Raw genomic sequence first — 15,805 nt, forward strand, 5'->3', positions numbered from 1 at the left:
ACCAGAGCCTTATATGACGTATCTACCGTGGCGCCACTCCTCGGCAGTCCAAATATGGTCACTTCCATTCACTGGATGCAAAAAACACCAAAATGGTGATGGACAAATTACTCGAGGCTTCAAAACCGTAGTCCACAAACCAATGGGTGATGTCACAACGACCACGTCCACTTCTTCTATACAGTCTTTTTTTCTACATATATAGGAAACAGAAAATTGTAATCTTTGGATAAGCCGAGCATGCTATCGTGTTCAATGTCTATTCTCGTGGTTAACTACCAAACTAACCAAACTAACGTTTGCCTTAAAACAAGGACACTAAAATAATTTAGAGAAATCATTCATATTCTTTTGTTTAAGTCTTCCTGAGATGACGGATTGGAATGACTCAAATGAGAATTTGGGGGTAAATTCCAACAACTACCATGATGCAACTCTCTATGATTTCCAGTTGGATAATGAGTCATTGTTTGCATAAGAATATGCAACTCAGTAAAATATTCAGTACATATAAAGCAGTTCAGCAAAGTGCAGCATTACTCAGACCGTATATATATCGACAGCGCATACGCAGCTTGGTGAAGTGCAGCACTCGTTTTCAGGGGGCCTCTGGGTCCATGTCAAGAGTGTAGCAAATCATTTGTATTCATTCACAGTTCCAAAGGCAAGACAGGCAGATGATTCAGCAAATCCCTCCAAACACAAGCCCGGGTTTCATGGGGCCAGATTTTTCACTTTCCCCTGGGAGTGAATCACAAGGTTTATAAACCGTCACCCTGCACAGTAACACTGCTACTCCAGCTCACACTGGCGCAAAACGCCTATATTGTCATAACACTTTAAATGAACTCTTATCACTGAGCTCGAGCCACTGAGGCAGCTAATTATGCTGTTCTATATCACACAGCGATAGACTGAAAATTCATTTTTGAATCCAGCTTGTCTTCATCATACAGCACAGTAAAACATTCAACACTAAAAAGGCAGTAACATATCTTTCAAAATGTCCCTTTGTGGCTTTGCCTGGACCTATTTAATAAATGAATCATTTTTTGGGGGGGGGATTGTTCAAAATCAGAATATGTAATTACTACACTTACAGCCTGACAGCTTCCCAGCCTTCACTAATGACCCTTAAAATCCTCGGCAGCGGGCTCAGTTGACAGCTAGCTTGTGCTGATGGAACAAGAAAAGATCAGTGGAAGTTGCTGGTTATTTTATTTTACTGCACAGTTAAGATCACACACTCAAAGGTCAACCTGAGCAAAGCGCTCCAAATCAATGCTGAGTCTACAGAAATACAGTGGCGAATTCAGAGTCAGAATGCAGCACCGTGTCTTCTGTCAAATTCGCGTAGAGCTGGGCAGATGGGACACAGGATGAGTAGCACTTAGAGTTTCATGCCTGCTTTGATATTTCATTCAGTTCTTTCCGTATCAAGGTTGTCATTTTCAGATATTTTGTGTTTTCTGCCTGTAAGCAAAACCTCGAAAGAAGCAACACAAGATGAAGGGCTTGTTTCTTCCACACAAACACATGTATACCTTTAAAGTGATACTGCAGCAATGCTTAAACGTATCAAACATTCACCTATAGGCTAGCAAGTTTGTAAAGTTTGTATTTTCCTTTTACAATTCCAGTGAAGACAAGTTTATCCCAGAGTGGGAAAAAACGTGCAAAACATCCATAAATAAACCCAGCTGTGCAAAATTCTCAAACCAGCAAATAGTTATTGGCTGCTATAGTAATGCTCAGAATTTTGAGTCTTTAAAAAGTACAAACAAGCCAGAGATTTTCTCCCCCTTTATATCAGAATAATAGTTTGTGGAGCCAGACCTTTCTCTAGCGCGACACAGCGCTGTGGAGAAACGTCTGGCTATGCGAGACCAATTTTGGCAAAACAATGATGAGATTTGGGATGCAAGACAGTGAAGCAAGAAAAAAATGTCTCCACTCGCAAGGCTGTCATTGGTATGTATGTTTAAATAATAAAATACAGGTTATCCTGTGCTGATGGAGCAGAATTCTCATTAGAATATACCTCTTCAACAAACTAAAATCAAGAGCTCATATTCTCATATTAGGGTACATAGTCTTTTTCTGTTTGTTTCTCCTTCTCGTAGATGCGACAGCTCGTAAGGCAGCCACCACGAGTTGCAACAGTCCCATAAACTGTGGCACAACGAGTGCATCTGTCCACCGTGGATGTCTCAGTATACGGGACAGTCGCGTATCAAGGCAGCTAATGAAGCGAGCAATCACGTATGTTGCTTTTTGACTGAAAGTATTCTGAAAGTACTCTTTGTGCGTGTTGTAATAACTCGATTTACAACATGTAGACATTTTAGACATTGTGTAAAAACAAAGATTTAACTTAATTCGACATATTGCAGAGTCCTAGGTCAGACCCATTTCTACCAGGCGGCAACCTTTGGTTATGAAAAGTAAAGCCAATGTGGAAGTGCCCTAAACTTGTCTAATTACTTGTCTTTTATGTCTACATGTATTCTAGCAAACAGAAAATGTAAATCTATCGGGTGGTGCATTTTTTCTTGTTAACTACATAAGAGGAGTGTTTGCCTTAAAACAAGGACACTGAATTTATTCAGAGAAATCATCTATATTCTTTTGTTTAAGTCTTCCTGAGTTGACAGATCGGAATGACTCATGATGCTCGTCTCAACGCTGACAACAGTGGAAAGTCTAACACCTTGTTTTTCTAATGTGTCGTGTCTTTTCTGATATTAATTTACTGTGTCTTTGCTGAGTGGGTGAGGGGAGTGGGATGGTGTCAGGACTGTGGAGCAGGGAGGAAAAGGGTTAAAGGCTGTGCGGTGGGACAGAATAGAAAGTGCAGGATTTGGGAGAATGACAGTATAGGGTTAGGAGGAGGTTCAAAATCTAGTATCAACGCCGATGCTATATTATTTATATCTAAATCTTGAATAAATTCTAAGAGCAGACACTGAAAAGAAAGATGCCCAGAATGCAGCATCGGTGCTGAAATACACTGTTCAAACGTTGTATGAAGGTCACACATTGTTAAGGAAGGACTGCTTGGCTGAGCCTGCTTTATCACAATAGTCTGCTAAGCTGAGATGGCTGAAGGAAGAAGTGAGATCGACAAGGACGAACTGAGGAGAAGTCTCGTATGTTTAAACCACTGTTGCTGAAAAACTGTTCAGCCAACGTTAACAACCAATCAACTTGTTGTTGCAGGGGGGTTTCTCCCTGCGGCTAAGTCATTCAGATTATAAGGTTCCTCTGATAACAGAGCAGGCTTAGATGAAGTCAATTTACAATTTTAACACAAAACATTAAAGGCCAAATTCATTAATGGGGATTATCACATTGCTTTCTGGAGAGGTTAATGAGGGAGAGAGGGAGAGAATACACATGCTTTACTTTTGTTTGCCCACTGTGCATCTCACTACAACAACTGTTGTTTAAATATGAAGGACTGTTCATCTCATAATGCGAAGGAAGTTAGGAATGTGTCCTCACCTCACATCAGGCTGTGCAGATACATTACCGATAGAGGAGAGATGGAACAGGTGAACATGGTAAACATTTTAACCAATAGGTATCGCCAGACAATTATTTCTTTGTATTACAAGTTGTCTGAAATCATATGTTTAACAATGCAAATGAGCATTACCTTGTTTCATGCTGTTGCCATATCAGAGTCAAAGGTTTTTACAGAGAGAATTTTTGATGCCTCTTTGTAACAATCCATAAATCAGAAAAATACTGTCAACAGCCATAAACAAATCAATTTCCATCATGTTTTTAGGAATAAAATGTTCTAGAAGTCAGGCTATGAATGATATGAACAACCCCCCCCCCCAGTAAAAACCTTCAGAATACAGATAAGAATGAAAGTGGAAAGTTTGGTATGTGTGAGTACTACTGAAGTGGAGAGTATGAAATAAAAAAGAGCGAAAACAGTCTTTAAAGACATGGATCAGGTTAATAGGTTAGAAATATTAACTAATAGATATCAACATGAAACCTCCCAAGTAGCATTAAATATGCAAATGAGGCATTATCTTATGCTACATTTTGGAGAAATCTGCAGACGCAAATAGACAAAGTAGTAAAATAAAAACCCAAATGTGTATTTTAGATGTTTTCTTTCCAATAAAATAGCCCAAAATCTCAAGATTGACCAGTGTCTGTTGTTTCTCACCTTAAGGGAAACGAGAGAGTATTACTGTCATCTTTTATGACAATATCTACTATTGAACTGCTAAATATTCTGCGGAGTATAGCTTTGTTAAACCAAATTTGGGGGTTCATTGCCATAAACTGTGCTTACATTGTGTAGTCATGCTAAAGATATACGTAAATATCAGCCAATTCATCATTATCAGATTAATATTAAATATACAGTATTATCAGCCTCAGAAATCCAGCATCAGTTGGACTCTAATCTCCATAAAATGAAGTCCATTTTATACCTGAACTGAAGCTCAATCAGAAACTTAATGTAACATCTCATTTTGATCAGTCATAAGTGCAGTAATCCTATATATATATATATACAATATGTAATAATGCAGTCGATTTATAATAAATTACATTCTTAGTTGTCTGCAACAAAACATAAAACCAACACAAGAGGAAGAACTATTTTGTTGTCTAATTAGGAAAAATCATTTTCCCCTGTCAAGATCATGAAAAGTTAATTAAGCCTCATATTTGCATAAAATGCTTATGCTGCACTGTAATTATCCATCAAAATGAATGTCGTCATTATGTGTTAATTACCTCTTCAAATTGAAATCTTTTATGGAACCTTAAAGGTACAGAAAAAGTGAAAGCAAGACAAACATGAATGCGTGTGCTTATGTGCTGATGTGTTACGACGCAGGAGTGAACAAAACCTATTGATGCACTATGCGTTTGACTAATCGCGTATCGAATGTGGAGCCCGATATCTTGTCACTACATCAGGCATCCAGCTGGGATTGTTGTCAAATGTCTCCATTCATCAATATCTTGTGAAAAACGCAGGCTTTTACCCCTCTGATGAATAATGAATCGAGGCTGATGTATTAATGTTGTCACAAACACATGGATGTTTGGCAGCTGCAGCAGCTGCGGTTTAATCTTCTCACCAAACATGGACACATTGTGAACGGACAGAATTTGAATCCATTGATGATAGCAAGGTCATGTCTTTCAATTTTGTGAAAGACACAACTCACTCCTCATTTTGGAAATGAATTAATGGTCCCTAATGTTTCCAAAATGTGTTCAATGGAAGCTGAATTGAATTACCTTCATCGCTTGACCTCTGTATTGTTTGGGTCCTGGTTTCCCCCTTGAACTGTGCTCCCGTGTTGCTCAGTAGGGAGAGCATGGCTTTAATACTAATTGTCGACACTGACATTATCAAGGGTTCATTTCAAAATAAAAGCCAACCATGATGGAAATGTACGGAATTTTCTTTTTTGTATGATTGTATGATGCTTTTTTGTGCAAGCTCCTCCTGTATATCGCATCACTGCCGAGGTGACGGCCAACATGTCGCTCTCACAGAGGTGGTAGGAGAGAGTGGTAATAAAATATGCTGCTGCTATTGCAAAGGATAGTGAACGATCGTGCGTGCAGCTTCCCCCTTAGATGTGCTGCGGGGGACACGGCACTGGACCCGAACTTCACACTGACACAAGCCATAGAGATATTTATTAATTAAAGATGCACTTCGACATTTTGGGAAATACACTTCTCTGCTTTCTTGCCAGAGTTAGATGAGAAGACTAATATCACTCTCGTGTCTGTACGGTAAATATGCACCCATAACGCCAGCTTACCGCAGGTTAGCTTAGCTTAGCATGAAGTTATGTGCAGTCATTTCCACTGGAAACAACTACGTGTCCAATGCACATTTGGGGTTTTTGTACAATTAAACAAGCGAGATATAAAGTGTTAGCGTTTTAGAGGTGCTGAACCTTCGTCAGCTCAACGTTATGTGTCAGGGAATTCTATAAAATAGGTCATGTGGCTCCCTGTAGACCTAATGACACCCTCCATTTACTTTTTTGTTGATCTCATAATTACTAATTGCCTATGGCGCATTAATCTCTTTTGGGCCTAGTGACCACAGATGGTCCACAATGGTGTCAGTGCATTATGGCCTGTAGCGTAGCATGCTAATACGTGAATATGTTTACAATACGCTTGGGCATCATGAACTGGCATTGCTATGTCAGCATATGTCACAGCGTGGAGGGACCATGTCAACTGATGTGTCAGTGCTTGACTGCTTCGAGGTCAGAGAGTCACTCTCAAAACTGAGGGAAATATTTATCCAGCTGAATCAGCACAACTGTTGAGGTGGCAGCAACGGCAGATTCATAGACGGAGGGGGGACGTCGCAAGGGAAGCCCTTAAAATAGCTGAGTGAGACGGAGAGAGGTGGAGGGTGGAGGAAGAGGGAGAAACTGAGCGGGACATTTGTAGACAGGCCCGGAGAGACCGAGACAGACAAAACAAACGGAGACAGGCAGCTATCAGAGGGTCAGCTTCACAGAGTCCGAGCAGAGTATACAAAGATATGAAAGCAGAGAGGAGAACGAGGAAGAAGAGTGAGAAAATAAAACTTCTGTATAGATTGAGAAAAGAAATAAAGAGACAGAGAGCTCAAAAGATATGCACGATCATCAAGGTATCAATACATGCATTTCATTTCAAAGCAAGATAACTGATAAATCACCCAACCTAAGAACATCGAGGCAAAATCTGGCGGAAGGAAAACAGCTGTCTTCAGCCGCGATCAGATGGGATGCTTTCATCTCCGCTCAGAGGCAGAGTGCTGCTGTGAGTGCTGCTCGTCACACAGAGAGTAACGGCTCAAAGGATGCAAGGATCTTTACATCATTGCCGTTGCTATGCAACTATCCTGTTATCATAAGCAGGCTAACTTAAAGTAACACAGGTGATAATGTTTTTTTTCTTAAAAACCAAAATGGACAAGAATGAAGAGAAGTTGAGAGCAAAACTATTTCCATAAAGTCAGTCACATACTTCATGCTGGCATGTTCAAAAGTTTAATATCATTTGATTTTTTTAAAAGGGAGAGAAGAAAGAAAATAACACTTTGTTGGACCTTGACTAAGACCGTGATTAGAATATTTAAAGGTTTGTGTGCTCACCCATCTCGGGATGGTGCCTCCCCTCAACAGGAACGCTGACTGTCCGCCGCAGTAGCTTGTTCCTGTGAGACTCGGAGCGCCTCTCGCGCATCAGCAAAGGGTGTACCTGCACGGAGAGAGCACAAGGTCAGTACACAAGCACACACTGCGGAACTACTGAATATGAACACACACAAGTGAAACTGAACACGACTTGTCCTCCTCTTTGTCTTTGAAAAATACTGATGACTAATAGTTGTAAGAACAGCTGTGGACTAAATTAATCTTTCAGCATTTCATGGTCAGAAAACAGAGTAAATAGACGGAAATTATTCAAATGGCTGATAACAAACAGATGCTAAAGAGATGTACAATAGGTTCCAGCGAGGAAGCCAAAATAATGAATGAACTGATAAACTCACCTCTTCAAGAAGGCCTACCCTGAGCCTTCCACTTAGCACTTACTTAGCATTTATTGTATTCATACTAGTTTGTTGCACTTACTGTATTTGCATTAGTTTGTTGCACTTATTGTATTAGTTTGTTTCTGCACTGTACTTTCGCTCTGGTTTATGCTCTTAGATGCTTGTTTGAAAAAAGGAAATGCACTTATGACTTCTGGTGACTAGTAGTTCTCTTGAAAACCTATGTTGAATACACTTATTGTAAGTCACTTTGGATAAAAGCGTCTGCTAAATGACTGTAATGTAATGTAGTGTATAAACCTTTGATTAAAGTAACTGTCAACAGCAACCAAGTAGATAAAATTCAAGAAATATATCCAAAGTTAAATCAGTCTGATCCTGTTCTTTAAAGTCGTAACGCATCATTCAACAAAAGTAAAAGCAAGAAGGGCTGGTCTGGTAAGAGTGAAAGCTAGAATTCAAAATCCACCACAGCAGTTCGTTGTATGATACATTATGTCTGATCTGAAGGAACTGAAAATCAAAAGAAAAAAGAAAAGAAAATATATATATCGAAAAATAAAACCACATTTCACAGCTCTGCTACATTTGGCCCCACAGTCCCTGAATTCATAAAAGTGAGACTTGAGGGAAAATAAATGGGAGAATGTGCCACACTAATCAGAAACACTGGTCCTGTTGAAACACAGTTACACTCAGAAAATATACAGCATATAGTGTAAAGTACAGAGCCATAAATCTTGACTGAACACCAAAGCTAGTGCTTTGGTGGCACTGGGCCCCAGAACACCGAGAAACAAATCCAAATAAAAAATGACTGCAGAAATTCATGGTGATGTTTCCTTTCAAAATAGCACACTTCGATGTGATTGATTGATGAAATCTGAGCTGGTGTATTAGACCGCTATAGTCTAATATAGTTTTAGCTATAGGTGTAGCATAGTATACTGAGTGCACTTAGTGACCACTCTATTAAGTATACTTGTAAAATCTAATGCAATCCAACAGAGCAGCTCAGCCAAAAATTCTACCTTAATAAAAAAAAGAGGCATTACTTCAACTATAGGTTTATAATTGAGCTTGTAGCGTGCAGGGGTGTTGAACTGGACTTCATTAAATTGAGAAGCGTTTCTAATGTTTTCAACACCGCATTTAAAAACATTGGCGAACGATATTAGAAATACATTTCAATATAGTGCAACATCTCCACTAACTACAAGCTCAGCAACGATCATATATCGGAAAGTTTTAACAAAAAAATGAATCATTACAAGCTTCGTAAATGTACAACTTGTGACAGAGCTGCTGCACTGGATTCCATTAGATTGCATACATGTACCCAATAAAGTGGCCAGGGAGTGTATTATTACTTACCTAATGCTTTTAGCTCTGTTTTTGTCTCCACCAACTCTTGAGTAAAATATTACAGATGCACCAATACTGATACTAATATCGGATATCAGTTCAATACTGACTCAAATTGCTTGACCGGGAATCTGTTACCATTATTTAAATTAGTAACAATCCAGTCCATTTATGTGTATTCATTTGTCACATTTTGTGTTACAAAGTTAGGAAAGCCAAAAAAAAAAAATATTATAGCAGGTTTAACAAATGCAGATTAATGTATTTATAGTGATTGTTTCAAACATATAGGTTTAGTCCTTTAGAAATGAACTGCAGCCACTGTCCTCCATGTGTCCTTACTGACATAAGTGAAGGAGTCTGTTGAAATGATAGCAGCCTCGTTTGTGTTCTGATACCATACTGCTGTGCCACCGAGTGTGTCCCATCAAGACTGGCGTCTAACAGAAGCGCAACATCGGGACATAAAAGAGCTGGTGTGAACACAGACAGGCAGTGTTAGAAGGTGGGGCTAACTGCAGAGAGCAGCGCAGGACAGTGCAGCCTGGGGGGCTTTGGGAGCGATGCCAACAACAGTGAAGGACACTGGCAGGTCACACTGAGCCATAATGTCCCACAAGACAGCCGAGTGCCACTCACTCTTAAGGGGCTCTGTTAGGATGCAAACAGGCTGGAGGAGTGGAGGTTTATTTCGGTGTGGGGGTGCCTGCATCTTACTACTTTTTTTTGTTTTTAACGTGCAGATGTGTGTCCAATAAAGTGAGAGGGGGCACATGAAAATTGAATGCAGACGCTGCTCCACTTCAAGTTACTAATCACATCGGACACGTGAACACACCACCACACGCGTAATCTAGTCAGACCGACAAAGCAGATGATGCTTCACAACTCGGCATCGGGATCCTGTTCATACCCGTCTCTATATCAAACTTAATCACAGACACGCACCATAAATCAACTGCAGACATGATTACTCTCCACTTTGCTGCTTGTGAAACCCAAGTGCACAAAACGACTTTGTAATGCAGTGCTATCTCGGAACCAGCATATTGCTTGTTGTGATGTAATCACAGTACAAACGGCTTGATGAAAAATATATTAAGCAGCATCCATTCTTTATGAGTCCAGTGAGAGAATGCACAGAGCGTGTATGTTGAGTTTTCCTTTTGTTGGGGGCAATTACACTGGGAGAGGTTTTGTCATTTATCAAGTTATTTTATCTGTGTCCTCTACTTTGATCCTGAATTAAATATCTACGACTGATTACCATCACATTTTGCTTCAAAAATTCATTGTATACAGAAGAAGAATCAAAAGGGCTTTGCAGATCTTCTAACTTTCCATGCAGTGCCACCAGCAGGTCAACATTTCCATTGGGCTAACACTCGAGTTCATGATATATCAACATTAGCATAGCATGCTATCATTGTAAATGTTGGCAAGCTAGCATAGTAGCATAGCATGTTGACGTGAGGATGTCCTCAGCATCTCTTGCCTCTGACTGTTACAGAGGGCAACATGTGTTACGTTAACGTGCAGAGTTCAGATTAGAAGAGCCAATGACTGAGAATATCCTCATACCACCGTGACATTATTGGACGAGGAAAAAACCTAAAAAGACACCCATCTATATTCAAGTCTTCTTAATGCATTTGGCTTCAATTTAAATTTAAGTCTTGTCAGTGCACCAAGCATTTCTCTAAACCTCTTTTAATTCTCTCTGCCAGATTAATGTAAGAAACACTAGCGGAGAGTGGCCGAGCTCTCTGTTAGACTAATTGAATATGCTTTAGTGCCAATGAGTAACAGTAAACCTGAATTAACCTCACTATCAACCAGCTCTTCATTGATCGGGAACGCATATAAAACCACAGAAGCATACTGCTACCATGTTGCTTTATGGTGTTTCTAAATATACGTATTAAGCAAATTGGTTTCATAATGCCTGACTGAGCAATGTGCCAGCTCTGCCTCTATGGGCTCTCCGGGTTTATTTGTGCCTCCTTGTGTCCTTGATCTTCCGGCTTGGGCCGCTCCGTCTTGAAGGATATCCCTATTCCTAAAATGCACAAGAGGGACGAGGAGGCTTGCATGAGGAGTTATAAGCCACGATGTATCTTTTGCAGAAGTCATTCTGGCACGCGTGACGTATAAAAGAGCCGTGACACGCAGCTGGAATATGCAAACCATCACGGGAGCAGGACTTTCGGCCCTTCAACGTTTGTGTAGCGCCTCGTACGTCACAATTCTAACCCGCATTCCTTATGTCAGGTGAACACTGTTATCTCTGTCAGCACTGCTGCCATTCTTTGCACTGTTTAGTGCTGTTGGCACCGTTAGCTTCTAGCCACCGGCTCAGTCGCCATCATGTTGAGAGCCGTGCGGAGGCAATCCCTCAATCATAGATATGCACTGAATTTAGAATTTAGCACCTTTAACGTATCCAGTCGATGTTGGTTAAGCTTCTTTATTCTCTCTCCCCCCTCTGACCAAAGGTTTAATGTGTTCAATGCCTTCACTGCGCAATGAGAAATCATTAGCATTGTGACATTCAGTGGCATATTCATGGCATTACAATGCCATTATAATTAGCAATGGAGATTACCCCATGGCTAGACACTGTAGTGAGTGTGACAATGCTTATGATTATTGTTGCATTGAGGGCATTGAACACATTAAACCTTTGGTCAGGGGGAGGGACACTAAGGAAGCTTTTTGGATTCTTTGACTGGATGCGTCAAAGTCTCCTGGTCCCAATAAAGGAACAGACCTCACATTTTCTGTTTTTTTTTTCCTTATCTCTGTATAGGCTTTCCTGTTTTATCATCTCATGTTATTTTGTGTTTTCATTATTTTTAATTCTGATCATATGATTGTTTATCATTGGTTGCTGCTGCTACATAGGTGAGGCCACACCCATTTGGTCCTACAGTTGTTGAAACACGTTGGCTTTCTTTCCTCTTTGTTACTTGTGTATTGGAGTGCCTGAATTGCCTTCCTGTTTATAATGCTTCTCTCTGTCCAGATTTTCAGCTGTTGCCATGGAATCCAGAAGAGACAAACGGGCTGCGTTTACTTTTATCTACAGTATGAGTTGTGAGAAGGTTACAAAAAATACATGTTTGATAAGAGGAGGGACAGGTTTGTGTCTTTTCCGTACCGATCAAGCCCTCAAACTCTTTATCCTAATGCACTGGACTCCAAATAAAATGGTGCATACATGTAGTGTATAAGCTGTACACTATAATAGCTAAAATTATCTGATATCCATTTCTCTTAAAAAGTGAAATTCTTGACAGGCCATCTAGATGTCAACACCACCCAACACAAGGAGTTAAATATGGTAATTTTCCTTAATCACATCTACTTGAACAAGTACAAGCCCACTCATCTTCCCCCCCTGCTGCTGCCATGCCCAGTGCAATTCATCAGAGACAACTTGACACAGGGAGTCAGCATGCCGTCCTTCCCCCACCCTCACACATCAGCCCACAAATAAGCACCCCACATCTGCTTCCAGTGGGGGGTGAAAACACCTGGAGGCCGTTTTTACGCTGCGTGTGGCAGGCTTTGAGTCGTCAGATGTCACGGGGTCTGCAGCTGACATAACACCAGCGCTGGGGTTGCCGTGAGTGGGCACACGGAGCTGGCAGGCCTGCACTCAGCCCCCACAGAGAGGCAGCATTAGGCTGGCACTCTGACTTTGTTTTGGCACTTCAGATGGCGCACTTACACCACCTCACACACAGATTTAAAAGGAGCAATTTAATTTCGAACTCAGTGTAATTTTTACCTGTTCCGAATGGCCGATCTTGTCAAAGCCCTCTGTGACAGAGAGGGGTGAGATGCCCCAGGTCAAACATTGCGTGAAGTGTTTGTGAAGAACGCTATCGCTATCAGAAAGTTTGAGAAATTTTCGGATCGTGTTACTGCACCGGGGCTCTCTCATTACATTTAACCTATTGTAACACATTTGTGCCTCACTGATTTAGTTCCTGTCTCTTATCTGGTGCTTATCAAACAAGAGTCTCTCAATTTTCTAACTGAGGTAAACTGTAGATGATTGGCTACACCCTAAAAAGTACATTACATCCATAGAAATAGAATAATGAGATATAAAATAGACTTAGATCGGACATTCCCATTCTACTTAGCATAGAGAGCCAGAGTAAATGACAAAAACGTAACTTAATGCTTCTTTCAGAAACTCTTGTTACAGCGTAGGAACGCACATTGCTATCGCCAGGTGAGTGAACACTTTGTTCGGCTCATTTTCTGTAACCAGTGCAGCAGTAAAGCTTGCTGGAACAAGCAAGCTAGTTAGCTAACTAGCATACAGCCGGCTAGTTAGTTAGGTAGCTTTGGCTAATGCCGCCACCATGAATGAGTTAGAGTGTATCTGCGGCTGGACATTTCATTTAAGGTGCTGCTTGGGCACTGTTGACTTCAGCAATCAATTGAATCCAATTGGAACTGTAAACTGTACGCCTGATGGACTCAAGCATCCATGACGACTTTTGTAATGGGCAGGGCTGAAATCGATCCATTTCTGATTCAAATTGAACAATCTGAAAATTAAAAATGTACATGCTTGTTAGATATCAGTCAGAAGCTAACGACTGTGCCTCGTTGTACGTGACAGAAGCCGCTCCACGCATGGACGGTAGAGAATAGATTGTGCGATGGTGGTATTAAACAAGGGAGGCAGGGACGAAGAGGAAGAGACGGTGGTAGAGGAAGGAAGGGAGAGGAAAGGAAGGGAAGGGAAGGGAGTGCCATTGATCTGAAGAGGGAGGCTGTTTTTGTTCAGCTTGGCAGGTTGAGTTGAGCGATGCTGCAGGCTGGCTTGCCCATATGTCACTACTGCTTCCTCAGGCCCAGCTGTGAGGAGCAGGGGAATATGGTGGGATGTTGTGTATGAGTACGTGTGTTTGTGTGTGTGAAAGAAAGTACGAGTCTGTGTGAGAAGGAAAGAGAAGCGGGGGAGAGTCTACTGTATGTGTCTGTAATACTGAAAGAAATATTGTGTGTGTGTGCGAAAACAGTGCATCCATTATTTCTTAACGGGGCAGTAATCAAACACTGCTCGCTGTCTAACTCTGGCTCAAACACAAAAACACACACATTCACAAACACACACATAAGCAGGTAATAACAAAAATTTGCCCAAACACCTGCACAAATACAAAAATAAATTTCACTTCAGCATGCACACACACACACACACACACACACACGAGAGAAGTGAGAGAAGTGATATATATCTCGGCTTTGCTACGGTTGTACCAACTGAAGGCTTTTAATAAATGAGACTATCAAATAAACACTAAGAATGTAAATGTTAGTAGAGTTGGTTTATTACGCTTTCTTGTGAATACTAAGTGCATAGGAAAAGTTCAAACCACCCGTAAGTGTCCACACACCACAGAGACAGATCTGGCCAAAAACAATCCCTCTTAATAAAACTGATGAATGGCGGAGGATTGCTTTTAAGGTCATCGAGATCTGGCAGTGTCTCCCGGTAAGTTGGCAGGAGACAAATTAGACCTAGTTTTCCTCTTTGTCCAGGTGCCTCCAAGGTATTGGAGAAAAGAAACTGTACACTATCCACAGGGATAGGCGAATTAATCAAAACGCTGAGATAAAGGCCATTTAAACCCTTGTATGTACAAGATGACCTTTTGAAAAAGGTTTTATTCCTGAGTGAGTGACGACTTTTACAAAATTGGAATGTAATAGTTACTCAAATATCAAGACTTTTTTTAATGTTAACATCGCCTCAGGGGTTCAGGTCAGCCATCTTACTAAAACAATCCAGCTTTCTCTTCCCTTCTGAGACTCACTGCCCACCTACATTCATCACATAATTAATCCCTCCAACTCCCACACGGCAGCCACCTGAACGTGTTCCTCAGGGCCACGAGCAAACACACCATCCACCTCTGAGCCGCTCTTCATGCACTCTGACAACAGTATAGCTACAGGCCGAAGCCACCGAGGCGCTGCGGCTTGTTTGCACACCGGCTCATGCGCTAATGCTTTCAAATTTAGTATCAAAGCTGCGAATGGGATCTCCAACATGCAAAGGAAGGCTTTTTTTTACCAAGGACGGCAATGTACTCAACGATTCCATTTATTCTAAAGTATTACAGCAATACATCCACTTGTCAGTGTGTTATAGCGTGGATATTCCCCAGCTCTTTCTAACATTTTGCAAAGAAGGCTTGTCCCCCCCCGTTTTTTTTCTTGCGTAACACTGGCACAGTTGGGGTTAGCTCAGCCCAGACACATGACTTCAGGGACAGGGCGCTGGTGCGTGGCGGTGGTATCTGGAACTCTGTCACCTTAGATTAATGTGAGACGAGAGGAGGAGGAGGAGGAGGAGGAGGAGGAAGAGGACAGGCAGACATCGCTGCAGCCCTCTCACTCCCCCTACAGGACAGAAAGAGGCAGAGCAGCCGGCAGAGAGATTCAGCAGTGACGAAAATGGGAGTGAATTTTCTCAGATCAAGATCTCAGATAATATTTTAAAAGTGAAAGAAATAGCAGGTCCAGAAAATGTGTTTATTTACTTATTCACAAAATCCCCCGCATTGATTTTTCCAACCCAGAAGTGAACCAATTAGTGAGGTGGTTCATAACCAGTCTGCTTCACTAACGCATTCCACATCCCTAAAACTACTTTGTCTTTAAATGTGTTAGAAGTCAAAATGATTGAAATATGATGATGTCATTATCACATTAGATGTCCAAAGTCAAACTAATATCAATTATAAATCTACAGTATGAATCCATGTTTAAAATTCTCAGGAATCAGTGCATTGCTGCTCACACACACACACACACACACACACACACACACACACACACACACAC

The 15,805-nt window shown here is 41.1% G+C and overlaps 1 protein-coding gene across 10 annotated transcripts in view; it reads right to left on the reverse strand.

Moving 5' to 3' along the window:
• Positions 1 to 15,805, reverse strand: part of syngap1b (synaptic Ras GTPase activating protein 1b) — a 126,529-nt gene that overhangs the window by 75,904 nt on the left and 34,820 nt on the right. For all 10 annotated transcript variants that reach the window (XM_031867336.1, XM_031867340.1, XM_031867334.1 and 7 more), the window contains exon 3: positions 7,161 to 7,266. In XM_031867336.1, coding sequence (XP_031723196.1) covers positions 7,161 to 7,266 — 106 coding nt within the window. The remainder of the gene's footprint in view (positions 1 to 7,160; positions 7,267 to 15,805) is intronic.

Source organism: Anarrhichthys ocellatus, unplaced genomic scaffold, assembly GCF_004355925.1.
Source record: "Anarrhichthys ocellatus isolate YVR2014 unplaced genomic scaffold, GSC_Weel_1.0 scaffold39, whole genome shotgun sequence".
In the NCBI taxonomy this organism is placed as follows: domain Eukaryota; kingdom Metazoa; phylum Chordata; class Actinopteri; order Perciformes; family Anarhichadidae; genus Anarrhichthys; species Anarrhichthys ocellatus.